General features: G+C 32.0%; 2 protein-coding genes across 2 annotated transcripts; one reads left to right on the top strand and one right to left on the bottom strand.

Annotated features, from left to right (window-relative positions):
• Window positions 1-498: 498 nt before the first annotated feature.
• Window positions 499-2,638, top strand: LOC114178406 (3',5'-bisphosphate nucleotidase AHL-like). The gene is made up of 3 exons (XM_028064278.2): window positions 499-917; window positions 1,213-1,900; window positions 2,234-2,638. Exons 1-3 carry the CDS (start codon window positions 545-547, stop codon window positions 2,535-2,537), a joined length of 1,365 nt encoding a protein of 454 aa, XP_027920079.1. The 5' UTR covers window positions 499-544; the 3' UTR covers window positions 2,538-2,638.
• Window positions 2,639-2,869: 231 nt separating this feature from the next.
• On the bottom strand, window positions 2,870-9,653 carry LOC114178407 (secretory carrier-associated membrane protein). The gene is made up of 12 exons (XM_028064279.2): window positions 9,357-9,653; window positions 7,133-7,249; window positions 6,961-7,023; window positions 6,448-6,481; window positions 6,095-6,217; window positions 5,097-5,159; window positions 4,908-5,001; window positions 4,258-4,303; window positions 4,103-4,170; window positions 3,594-3,642; window positions 3,313-3,378; window positions 2,870-3,226 (listed from the first exon to the last, which is right to left on the bottom strand). The coding sequence occupies exons 1-12, from the start codon at window positions 9,411-9,413 to the stop codon at window positions 3,140-3,142; spliced, it is 867 nt and encodes a 288-aa protein (XP_027920080.1). The 5' UTR covers window positions 9,414-9,653; the 3' UTR covers window positions 2,870-3,139.
• Window positions 9,654-11,395: the final 1,742 nt, after the last annotated feature.

Raw genomic sequence — 11,395 nt, 5'->3', positions numbered from 1 at the left:
ATGTTTAATGAATTCTGGAATATCAGTGAGATGTCAAAGTTCACTCTCTAACATAAACTTATTTGAATTATAAAATTTGAATCCATTGTTTAAGATATTAAAAAATAAATTTTAAGTTTAATTTAATATTACAAAATTAATTTCACTCACTGCTAGTTATGTATTATAATTTACCTTTCTTATCTAATCCATTTGGAAAAAAACTATATCTTTGTGTAAGATTAAATTCCTTATCACGTACAAAGAATAACAAAGGCTAGTCTTCTTCACAAATGATAGGTTTATGACTTCAAGCTTTGTCCATTATCTTTGTTCTTTCTGTTTTTTCGTTTGTTTTGTTCTTTCTCCTTGTTTAATAGCATGATATGTCTATTATCAATACACAAGATCCTATCTTAATTTAATTTACTTTTCTTTAATAATTATATATAAAAAAGAAGTGATGAATTTTGGTTTTGCTTGTGAAATTGTCCTATAAATACTCTCGTAGGTAGATCAAACGTCACATAACCAAATTAAGAAAGGGTGAAATTGTGCACTTCACATGCCTTTACATTGTTCCACTTTGTGTGCAAACATGGCACATACCTTAAAACTTGGGAAGAGAAGTGAAAACTTCACATGTAGCCATGCACAAACAAAAGATTCCTGCTTTATGTCTCAATACTATAAACCCACCAACACTCTCCAAACCCACATTGCTTCTGTGTCAAAATCTGACCAAAGTTTTTCTTCTCCTGTGATGGAGGAGGACCGAAAAGTTTTTCTTGTCTCAGAAGAAACAGAGGAACATTGCGGAGAGTTAGATGTTGCTGTTAAAGCAGTTCAGATGTCATGCTTCCTCTGTCAGAAACTACAAGACACATGGATTTCGAATTCTCAGACCAACCATCCCTACTCACCGTTCACAGTTGCAGGTGAATCTTCCTATTTAATCTGTGTAATTTGTTGAACATTTTTGTTTTAATTTATACACAAATTATGTACCAAGTGCTTTGTGTTCTAACCATCATTGTTAAATAATCGCGGTTAAGAATGAGTTAGGGAAGACTTTGTTTATACTGAAAACTTGTTAAATTGGATACCACATATACATTTTCTATGCGTGGTGTCTCAATTTAATTTAAAAATTTGATTGTAAAATGTTAAGGGTTGGTAAAGAGGTTAGTTTTCATGTGCTCACAAGTTATGAGGATGATTAATGTGATACAGATTGGAGTGTGAACACAATTGTCAGCTGGATATTGTCGAAGTGTTTAGGGAGTGAAAATGTCTCAATCGTAACTGAAAAGGATGCTCAGACACTATCCAACACTAATACATCAGAACTGTTGGAAGCTGTGGTTAAAACTGTGAATGAATGTCTAGCTGAAGCACTAAGATTTGGGGTTGAGGAGCCAAAATCAGCTCTGGGAACTTCAGAGGTTCTTGAAATCATCAATTGCAGTAACTCAATTGGAAGTCCTTCAGGAAGATTTTGGGCACTTAGCCCTCTTGATGGCAAAATGGGGTCTGCATGCGGTGATCAATATGCTGTAGGTTTATCACTGATAGAGGATGGTGAAGTGGTGGTTGGAGTTCTTGGCTGCCCTAACTACCCTATGAGAAAGGATTGGTTTAGCTATCATCTCAGCTATCAAAGGATGATATCTATGTTGACTCCTCCAACCTCTGAAACTTGGAACAAAGGTTGTATAATTTATGCTAAGAGAGGTAGTAGGAAAGCTTGGATCCAACCACTGCTCCATGTCAATAAGAAGTATGTGTGGCCAAACCAGGCAAAACAAGTTTCTGTCTCTTCTGTTGACAACCTAGCATTGGCTACTTTCTGCCAACCAATTGAAAAGGCCAATTCAAGCTACACTTTTACTGAGGGATTGGCTCAGAGTGTTGGTCTCAGGTGTGTTTTTATTTCGGTATCAGTCTCCCTCTGTCTTTAAAATTTTAAACTTCTATGTCTGTAGTTTCTCTAGACACTCAAACATAGGATTTATGCCATTCCAACGCATTTAATTTTTTCTGTGTTCAGATTTTCTTTGTTGTGCTAATTTAACACTGCAGTATAGGGATAAAGAGGTTCTTAGAATATGCAAACAAGATGAAAAGTGTTGTGTTTAGCAGCACATTCCTTACTATTAAATATCTGAAATATCATTTGACAAATGTCACCAAAGACAACATAAATTTTCTAGCATAGTTTATAAGGTAACTAGTATTCATCATTTTTATGCAGTAATCAGCCACTAAGAGTACAAAACATAATGAAATATGCGGCAATAGCTTGTGGGCATGCTGAGGTTTTCATGAAGTTTGCAAGGGCTGGTTATAAGGAAAAAATATGGGATCATGCTGCTGGTTCTGTCATCATACAAGAGGCTGGAGGCATGGTAACAGATGCTAGGGGGCATCCCTTGGACTTCTCAAAAGGTTTAAACTTGGAAAGCCTTGATCGTGGTATAGTTGCTTGTGCTGGAACCACTTTACATGAAAAGATCATCGATGCAGTTGATGCTAGCTGGGTTTCTTCTTGTCTTTGAGACTGTTCTAATAAGCTACATGTATATAGGATATATGGACTGTGATTATGTGAATAATGTATAATCTTTCCATGTTGTATTATAATTACTACTTTTTTCCATGTTGCATGCTGTATTATAAATTATAATTACTACTTTTTTTCCACATTGCAAATGAAACATAAGTGCTAAAGTGCTGCGATATATTCTCATAAAAAAATGGAGTAACTTTTATGTCAAATTTTTTAAATGAATAAGATGAACAAGTCGTGTTTAAAAGTATGATTTTAGTTAGATCTTTTTAATTTTAACGAAGAACTCATGCATGAAAATTCAACTTTTGGAATAAGAAGTGAAACTTAAAAACTGTATAGAGGATCAACTTCAATAAATTATAGCATGTTTCTACCAGCCACTAGTATGTCCATGCTCTCAGCATATACACTAACAAACCACATAAATAGGTACCATGTTAAACAACATAAAAATAAATAAATAAAATTACAGGTGTAAGCAAAAATCATTCTCAGTGGACTAGTTTTGTTCAAATTCAAGAGTGTGGCTTAAATATACAACATTGATCCATAATGTATCCGTACTGTCTTCTCCACAAGACTGATAAATCATACAGCAGCCCTTAATGCTCCTCTAGCAGCCTCTCGTTTCATCTCAGCAGCCTTACCACTGCCACGGAAGTACATGTATACTTGCTGTATGGTAAACAATGAAATAGTGAGTTGGTAAGTTGGGTGCATGTGCTTAAAATGATTTGAAACTTCAGGAAGTGTAATCAGACCTGAATAACCCAAATGCTAATCAACGTTTCAACGCAGAATAATCCAAACCCGATGAAGTAGAAAATCTGCAAGGCAAATGGAGAAAAACATGATAAGAAAAATAATCATTCAGAAGCATCATGTTGTCTAGGTTGCATTCTGTAGTATTTGCAAAAAGATGGTGCATTATGTCACTGAAAAAATCTTAAATTAACATAGGGTGTAACTTGTATAAATACAACTCTGATAACTGAATAGTATGTTTTTGGAACAAGAAATAATTTATGAAAAACCCTCTTACCCCAATCAAAGCATGGTCGCCCAGCACATCTATGGCAGACAGAATACCCCTGTATCAATGAGTAGACAGTGTCAGCCACTAGGTTAAAAGACTGAAAACAACTTCAGCATCTTGAGAAATGAAACACACCCATTAAATCCTAAAATATAAACTTAGCAACGCCCCAAAGCCCCAAATCCATCATCATTCTCAAGTCTTAACTTGTCCTCTTATTAATGGGTAATATGCATTAATTTTCTTCTCAATATCAGCCAACCAACTAACATGTTTCTAAAAGATTTCAAATCAGGTTATTCCAGTGGAAGGTGATGGTATTGATGCGCATGTTCTGAAGTCCTTTTTCAGTAGATTAGTCATTTACTCCTATTTCTGACAAGGGAAAGAAAAAAAGAAATCTATCTTCTCAACAAGGAAAGAGAAATTGAATACTTAGTCTCCTTGTAACATAAATAAAGTCATATGAGCAATATTGGTGTGTAAAATAGAGAACATATACGAAGTGGACATACGTCAGTGATTTGCCTTTGAAAACTATTGGAGGAGCAACTGCAGCTAAGATGCAGAATCCTATGTGAAGCTGTCAGGAAAACAAGGAATGAAGAGTATTAGATTTCTTCCATTTTTTGAAGCATAGCTTATGCAGAAGTATAATCCATTTATTTACCAGATAAAGCATGAAAAACCATCCAAATTTCAAAGCACTTTCAGTCCTGCAAAATCAAGAAGCATATTCAAGACCCATATTTTAAAGCATATTCAAAAGTATGGCCAAATAAAAAGATGAAAATATGTATGCATATTATATTTTCCTATTTTTCACATGAATGCTTCAGAGTATAAGGTAAAATTTTCAGGAGGGGCAGAGCATCTCATCAAAATTTGTCAGCATCAACAATAGCCTGACACTTTGATGAATAACCCATTAATTCATAGGAAAAGAAGGAAAAACAAATGAAAAAAAAATGTTCAACTAAATTAAATTTATTGTTGAAAAGTCAACTTAATTACAGTTACTTCTATTCTAGATCGCTTTAATTACAAAATCAGTTTTGTGGATTGAGTTAGATTCTAAGTCCAAATACTAATACTTATTTACTTCAGGAATTCAAATCTTCTGCAGCTCAGATTAACCATATGGACAAAACACAACCAAATGTGATAAAACATGATAACACTCATACAGACCCAATGTTGAACCATTAAAAGCCTAGACATGACTCTGGTCTCCAAAACGAGTTTAAGTGACTACACAAGTTATAAGCAAATAATTGCAGTTGCATAATACATTAGTGCATGCAAGCATTAAAAATTTACCTAAAAGCACGATATAATGGGCGATACCACAGAACATATGCCCCAGGAACCCCTGCTATGAAGTAGATGATGGCAAGAAACCATATTTTTACACCTACAATAAACAAGGCCAAGTTGGAATTTAGATATGTCAGATTTGTAATTGAGCTATATAATAACCTAAGTAAATATTCAATTACCTAAACTCACCTTCACCCTTAATCCAAGCTGCAGTAACAGCTATGACATTCCAAAAAAGGCACAACACTAATCCTGCAAAACAGAACTGTTTTTTAATGACAGCGAACCAATCTCATGTTTGCATTGGTTATGGATATGAAATTACATTATTTACAGATAACTCACAATAGAAACATTTGTTATGACCATAATTAATTCAAAACATGTGATTATGATAGAACAAATAAGTACAGAATTCCTTTATCCGGCCTTTATCTTAATCAACAAACCAGATTAGTTCCAATAATCCAGGTTAATGCTTTCAAATTAATCATTCAGGCAAAGCTAGTTATTCAGAGTATTTCACCTCGTTTCAAGGCTTCAATTTCTTTTGTTTCATTTTAAAAATTCTGGGAGTAGAAAAGAAAATATTCCCAATTGCTACTTTCTAGTATAAGGTGTAAAAAATTTGTCATTGATGCCAATTAAAATATAACGGATTAATTATTTAGGTTAACACTCAACTATCATCATTTCACAAATTTTACCATCCAAAATTTTTCACACATTTTACTATCATATTCTTCAATTTTTTTTTTTTTTTTGTATTTTATCGATCCATTAAATATATAATGACATGCTAACAAATCACCAAAAAAGGAAAAAAAAATCGAAAAAAATTACTTTTATGCCATTTTTTTTTTCACTGACACATCAATGTGTTGCTAGATATTTTAACAATTCAGTAAAATGTGTGAAAATTAAAAAATAATGATGATAAAATGCATGAGACAAAAAAAAACTTAGATGTTAAATTTCGAAAAATGATGGTAATTGAGTAATACAAGGAGGAATTAAGCCAAAGATAATTACGTAAGAAAATCAAAGGGACCAAGGTTATAGTACCAAGAAGACACAAAGGATCCTTGAAATAGAATTTACTAATAAAACTGAAAAATAAAAGAACGAAATGATAATACTCACTGCACTCCCAAAAAATAAAAAAATAAATAAAAAGAATAATGTACCTAACAGGGTAGTAAATGCAACATATTGCAATTTCTGTAGATGAATAGGAATTTCATTAGCAATGTCGTGATGGATTATTGGAAAAAACGGTGGCCAATTCTTCTCTTCAAGAACAATTCCAGCTGCAAAACAAAATGTAAGTACCTATTACAATAATTAAGCAAAACTTAAATTAGTGCATCAAATTCGGAGACATCTATAGAACCCTGCAGTATTACCATTCCTCCACTATTAAATGGTATGAGAGCACAAACAGAAATCACATCCTGACCCCAGGCCAAAGACCAAAAAAACTTGCAAACAATTATTTTTAAAGCAAACTTCAAATACAGAATCAGGAAATGTAAATCACCTCGTGCAGCAGCTTCTTCTTTCCGCCTGACATCCTGAATTTGATACATAAAAACAAATAAAATGAATGTGAATTTCCAAGCAGTTGCAGTTCACAGAAAAGTCAGTAGACAAACCTTTATGTACATAAGGTTAATTGAATAAACGTCAGTGCGAAAATTATAAATATTAAATAGAGGATAACATGATTTGATGAGGAGGCCTTTTTTAAGAAGATCCATATTTCCATAGACCAACCTATTATCAATCATATAACAATTTCAGATGCCTTCATCATTTTCATATCCAAACTTCAGGTAATATAATCAATCAGATTCAGTTAAAATTCTTGATGTTTGTAGGGACACAGATATATAGGAAACTACTCACTTACTCTAGGAGTAAGCGTTGGACACCATCAACTTAATAAATTATATAGAATACAAATAAAACAAAGCAAACCATATGATATTCTTATTGTCTTGGTAATCATGCATATATCAAATTTTAGATTAATTGAAATCCCATTCTATACCTGTTCCCTTCGTCTCAATTCAGCTTCCTTAGATTGAAGTTCCTTCTCCTTCTTCTTCAAATCCTACAGTTTAAGGATATCATAATTAGAAAAACTATGATTAATACTTGCAACAACACATTAGAAATAAGAAAAGAACTGAGGATTTCATCAACCTCAATTTTATACATACCGTCGATGAATCAAGGGGTATATCAACTGTTGCACCAAAGCCGTAATTATAATCAACAGGCTCTGGCTTAAGAGGTGAAAGCCTTGAATTTGTGGCTGCAGGAACACTTCCAGGATTCTAACAGTTTAAAAACATTACAACACAGTAAGTCACAGAAGATTTATAGCCTTTTATCATCAGATGATACACAATTTACTTCATAATAAATAAATCTGGCCGTGAACCTAGACTCTAGAGTTAAGCTAGAAAAGGATTTTCCCAAGACAAGGTAGTGAAAACTCGATTACCCTAACATTAAATGGATAAGATGATTACATAATTCATTATCACAACACAATGAATGTAGGAGGAGAAGCCAGAAGGGTCATGCTCCCTCCCACCAATCCCCAGCACACCTCTTCCTTTGTCTCGATAATTATGCTCCCACATGTTTCACTAGTAATCACATCTAAATTTCCCTTTCATATATCAGATCCTTCCACGTTAAGAAAAAATGTCAATATCACAATCATGCACCTTCATACAACATAGTTTTTTTATATCATAACCATTATTGCACTTCTAGTTATTTTGTGATCTGTAGAGAGAGTAGAGACCATTTGTAATATCTAGTGGGCTTATAATACTTCTTAAATCTTCACAAACCTAAAATGTAACAACTAAAAAAAAGATATATTTGATGACATTACCTTTTCCTATTGCACTGTCCGTTACTATAATTATTATAATTAAATACAATTTTAAAACTCTGAATTATATGTTCAGAATATTCTGAAAAAAACAAAATGTTCGTATACACACACATCACATCACTGATATTCTAAGAGCTCAGTAACAAAATGATGTACATTTAAGTAATCCTTTCTAAGCTCTACTTCCATAATCTTTCACCCTTCCCTGTCTTGCAGTTGGTTTAATTATAGTTTTGGTTCCTTGATTAGACGTAAGATTCAATTTTGATCCCCCTTACTTCAGCGGCAACAATGTTGCCTGGTTAATAGCTTTCAAATTGGTGCAATTATATCCGAGTCAGATTGATCTTGCCATGTGAACAAAGCATTAATTTAGTTAGTGTTGCATTGTGCCTCACCATTTTCACGCCAGAAAAAAAAAAGAGAAACTCATCATCAATTTGTCACAAAAAAGGGCATCAAACTAACAGAGGGACTTAACTGCACCAATTTCAAAATTCTGCAGTAAACATTTCTATGATTGAATTGAGGAACCAAAATGAAAATTCGTAGAATATTACAGGAAAACCAATAATTGTAATTTATTCTCTCCATTCTTCATTTTCTTAGTTTCCAGTTTTTCACAGTTTTTCATTTGATAATTCAAAAACTGCTCCCGGTCCTCTTAATATACACATAACTGTCTAGGGCCATCCTTAGTTGAACATAAATACAATAAATTTGTTAACAGAAGTCCTTCACTAGTAACTACTGAAACTTTCAAGGATCAAATTGCATTTATGTGTATCTGTATATACACACAATAACATTTGAAACAACTTAACATAACCAGTACTTTTCTAACTATAGTTACACCAAAACCACTATTTATCTTCCATGAAAGGGAAGATGTCTCAATATCTCTTTCAAATAAACCATTAGCAGGACTTCCAGTTCCTAGTTAACATTTAATCATATGTGGTCAGGACTCATGAGTTCCATATCTTTATTTTAAATAAAAAATGGATTTTGAAAACTTCTTGACTTCCGTCACCACCAGCGGCGCGAAAAGATTACTTCATGTTCATTCATTAAGAAATTATCAGGCACACTGACTTTGAGAAACACAGTCTCACCATCTGTGTATGCATCTGCAAGTAAATCTCAAGGAGACGCAAAAATTTCTCCAGACATGTTCAGCCTAATTGTAAAGGTAAACTTCTTAGGGCCAAAACATCATGAAAAAAAAAAAAACACAAAAACCCAACATGAAGCAGAGAGAACAAAATCTATAACTAACTCAAAATAGAAACACAGACACTACCACAAACAACCCCAAACCGGTTTCCTTTACCACATCAATTATAGTATTAAACAAGTCAACCGAAACCGACAACAAAAACAACAATTCGCAAACAAGAATTTGACCAAAATAGCAAGCTTAAACATCCCCAGAACAGGATCAAATCAATTTCCACACAAAACTGCAAACCCAGTTCACAAAATCCCAACTTTGAGAGGAAAAAGAAAAGAACAACCGTGAAAAGACTTACAGCGAAGGGGTTCACTTCTTCCTCATCGAAGGGGTTACTATCATAACGACCAGCCATGAGAATTGGAATGCAGGGATCTGATCTCTCCAGAAACTATGGTCAAATGGGTATTAAAAAGAGAAGATTTCTGGAGCGGTGATATTTGAAAGTGTGAAACTTCTTTAAAAAATTAGAAGGTAAAGTAAGAAGGGTTGCATATGGGGAAATTCCAGCTACAGACACAAAGAATTGTCTTCGGTCAGCGTAATACAGAAGAAAATAAAGACAGAGGCTCTGTTTTCAACTTAGTTTTTTCATTGTATATATAATCGGAAAATTTGAAATTTGAAAGAAAAAAACAGAGAAGATAAGAATTTTAAAGTTGGTATATTTGGATTTTTTCAATTAATGAGACAATTGATGATATTATAATTTTTTTTTATTCACTTCAGTTAGATACTTAAAATAAATTTGCTGTTCTTTAAGTAACAATTTTAAAATTTAGATTTGAATTAACAATATGCTAGTTGAGAAATATAAAATTTATGTGATTAGTGTATGAAGATTTTTTCAAATACAACAGAAAAACAATTTTAAATTTTTAAAATATGTAATAGTGTAAGATTCTTTTCAAATAACAACTCGTTTGATTTTATTTTTTCTCTTAGTGGTTCATTTAGTGAGACCAGATTTTAAAACATTTTTAATCTAGTGGCGGAATTTAATTTGCATTGATATTTTTATTCATTTTATTGGAATTTAATTAATTTTCATTTACTTTTAGCCAAATAAAAATTATTGGGTGGATTAGTTGTTGTTGTAGTGTAATAGTATCTTCTGAAAATGGAACCACATTTGAAGACAAAGGCATAATCAAATGAACTTTTGAAACATTGCACTTACTCATGGTTAAAGAGAAAAGGTAATCAAGCTAATTTGTCCAAACATGTTATGTTGGGAAAAAGACAAAATTTTCAAATTGTGTATTTGGCATTTTGCTGTTAGAAACAAACCAACATTTCAAATTAGGGTTCTCTCACATCCTTCATAACTCTAATTCAAAATTATGTCAATTTCTAAGTGGGGTAGTGTTAGTTGCTATTTGCAGAGGGTGGGGGTGCGAATGTTTATTGTCAATAAAAAAACATGCATCGTATATATAAATAAACAATAAAATTTTACAATAAATAATAATCATCGATGTTTTTCATTACTGTTATATCTAAAATTGTGGATAACTAAACGTATTTCAAATACCCAAATAGAAAAGTTGTAAAATTTAATAAGAATTTAACTATGACCTAATAATGAACAATTTATTTATTTATTTATTTTTGAAGTTGTTACTTTACATAAATTCTAGAATTGATAACCTTGTTATTGTTCTCACAATATATCTCAAATTTCACAAGAGTAAGCTATTCAAGTTTTTATATCTCAAATTTCATTCTCAAAACTTCTCAAAAACATCATCTACTTAAAAAATTAAAACTTCTCAAAGCTCCAGTAATTAAAAAGCTACCAATTTATTTCCAATACATAGCATAGCATGCAAGTATTTATGTTCCCTCAACTCACAATCATAATCAAAACTGCAAATTACTTGTTCCATCATAAATTGTGTCATCAATTTTTTCTTTTATAAAAATGTTCACTATAACATTAAACTTATTTAATACAGTACGCTTAAATTTTTCAAAATTTCAGATGCAAATGGAAAATGTTAATTCAAAATCAAATTAACATTTATAATCTAAATTAAAATTTAAAGTAAAACTTCTAACTTGGATTTATTGTGTTGCATGTGTTATTAATGGTATCTTAATAGAGGTTAGGTGGGCTAAACAAACTATGACATGTTGGTTGTTACAATATTAAGTAAAAAAAGTTGTATTATGCTATCAATTATAATTTTGGTTTAATACTAAGTAATCCATCCAATAATTGATACTCCCTCACAATAATATTTAACATTTTATTGTTTTAAAATTTAATTATATTAATTATATGAAAACATATAGTGAAGTGTCATTCAATATGTATAGGTTATTTGAGACTAG

Source organism: Vigna unguiculata, chromosome 3, assembly GCF_037176805.1.
Source record: "Vigna unguiculata cultivar grain cowpea cultivar isolate G323 ecotype 2 chromosome 3, ASM3717680v1, whole genome shotgun sequence".
In the NCBI taxonomy this organism is placed as follows: Eukaryota; Viridiplantae; Streptophyta; class Magnoliopsida; order Fabales; family Fabaceae; genus Vigna; species Vigna unguiculata.
This window is presented reverse-complemented; position numbering and strand designations above follow the sequence as displayed.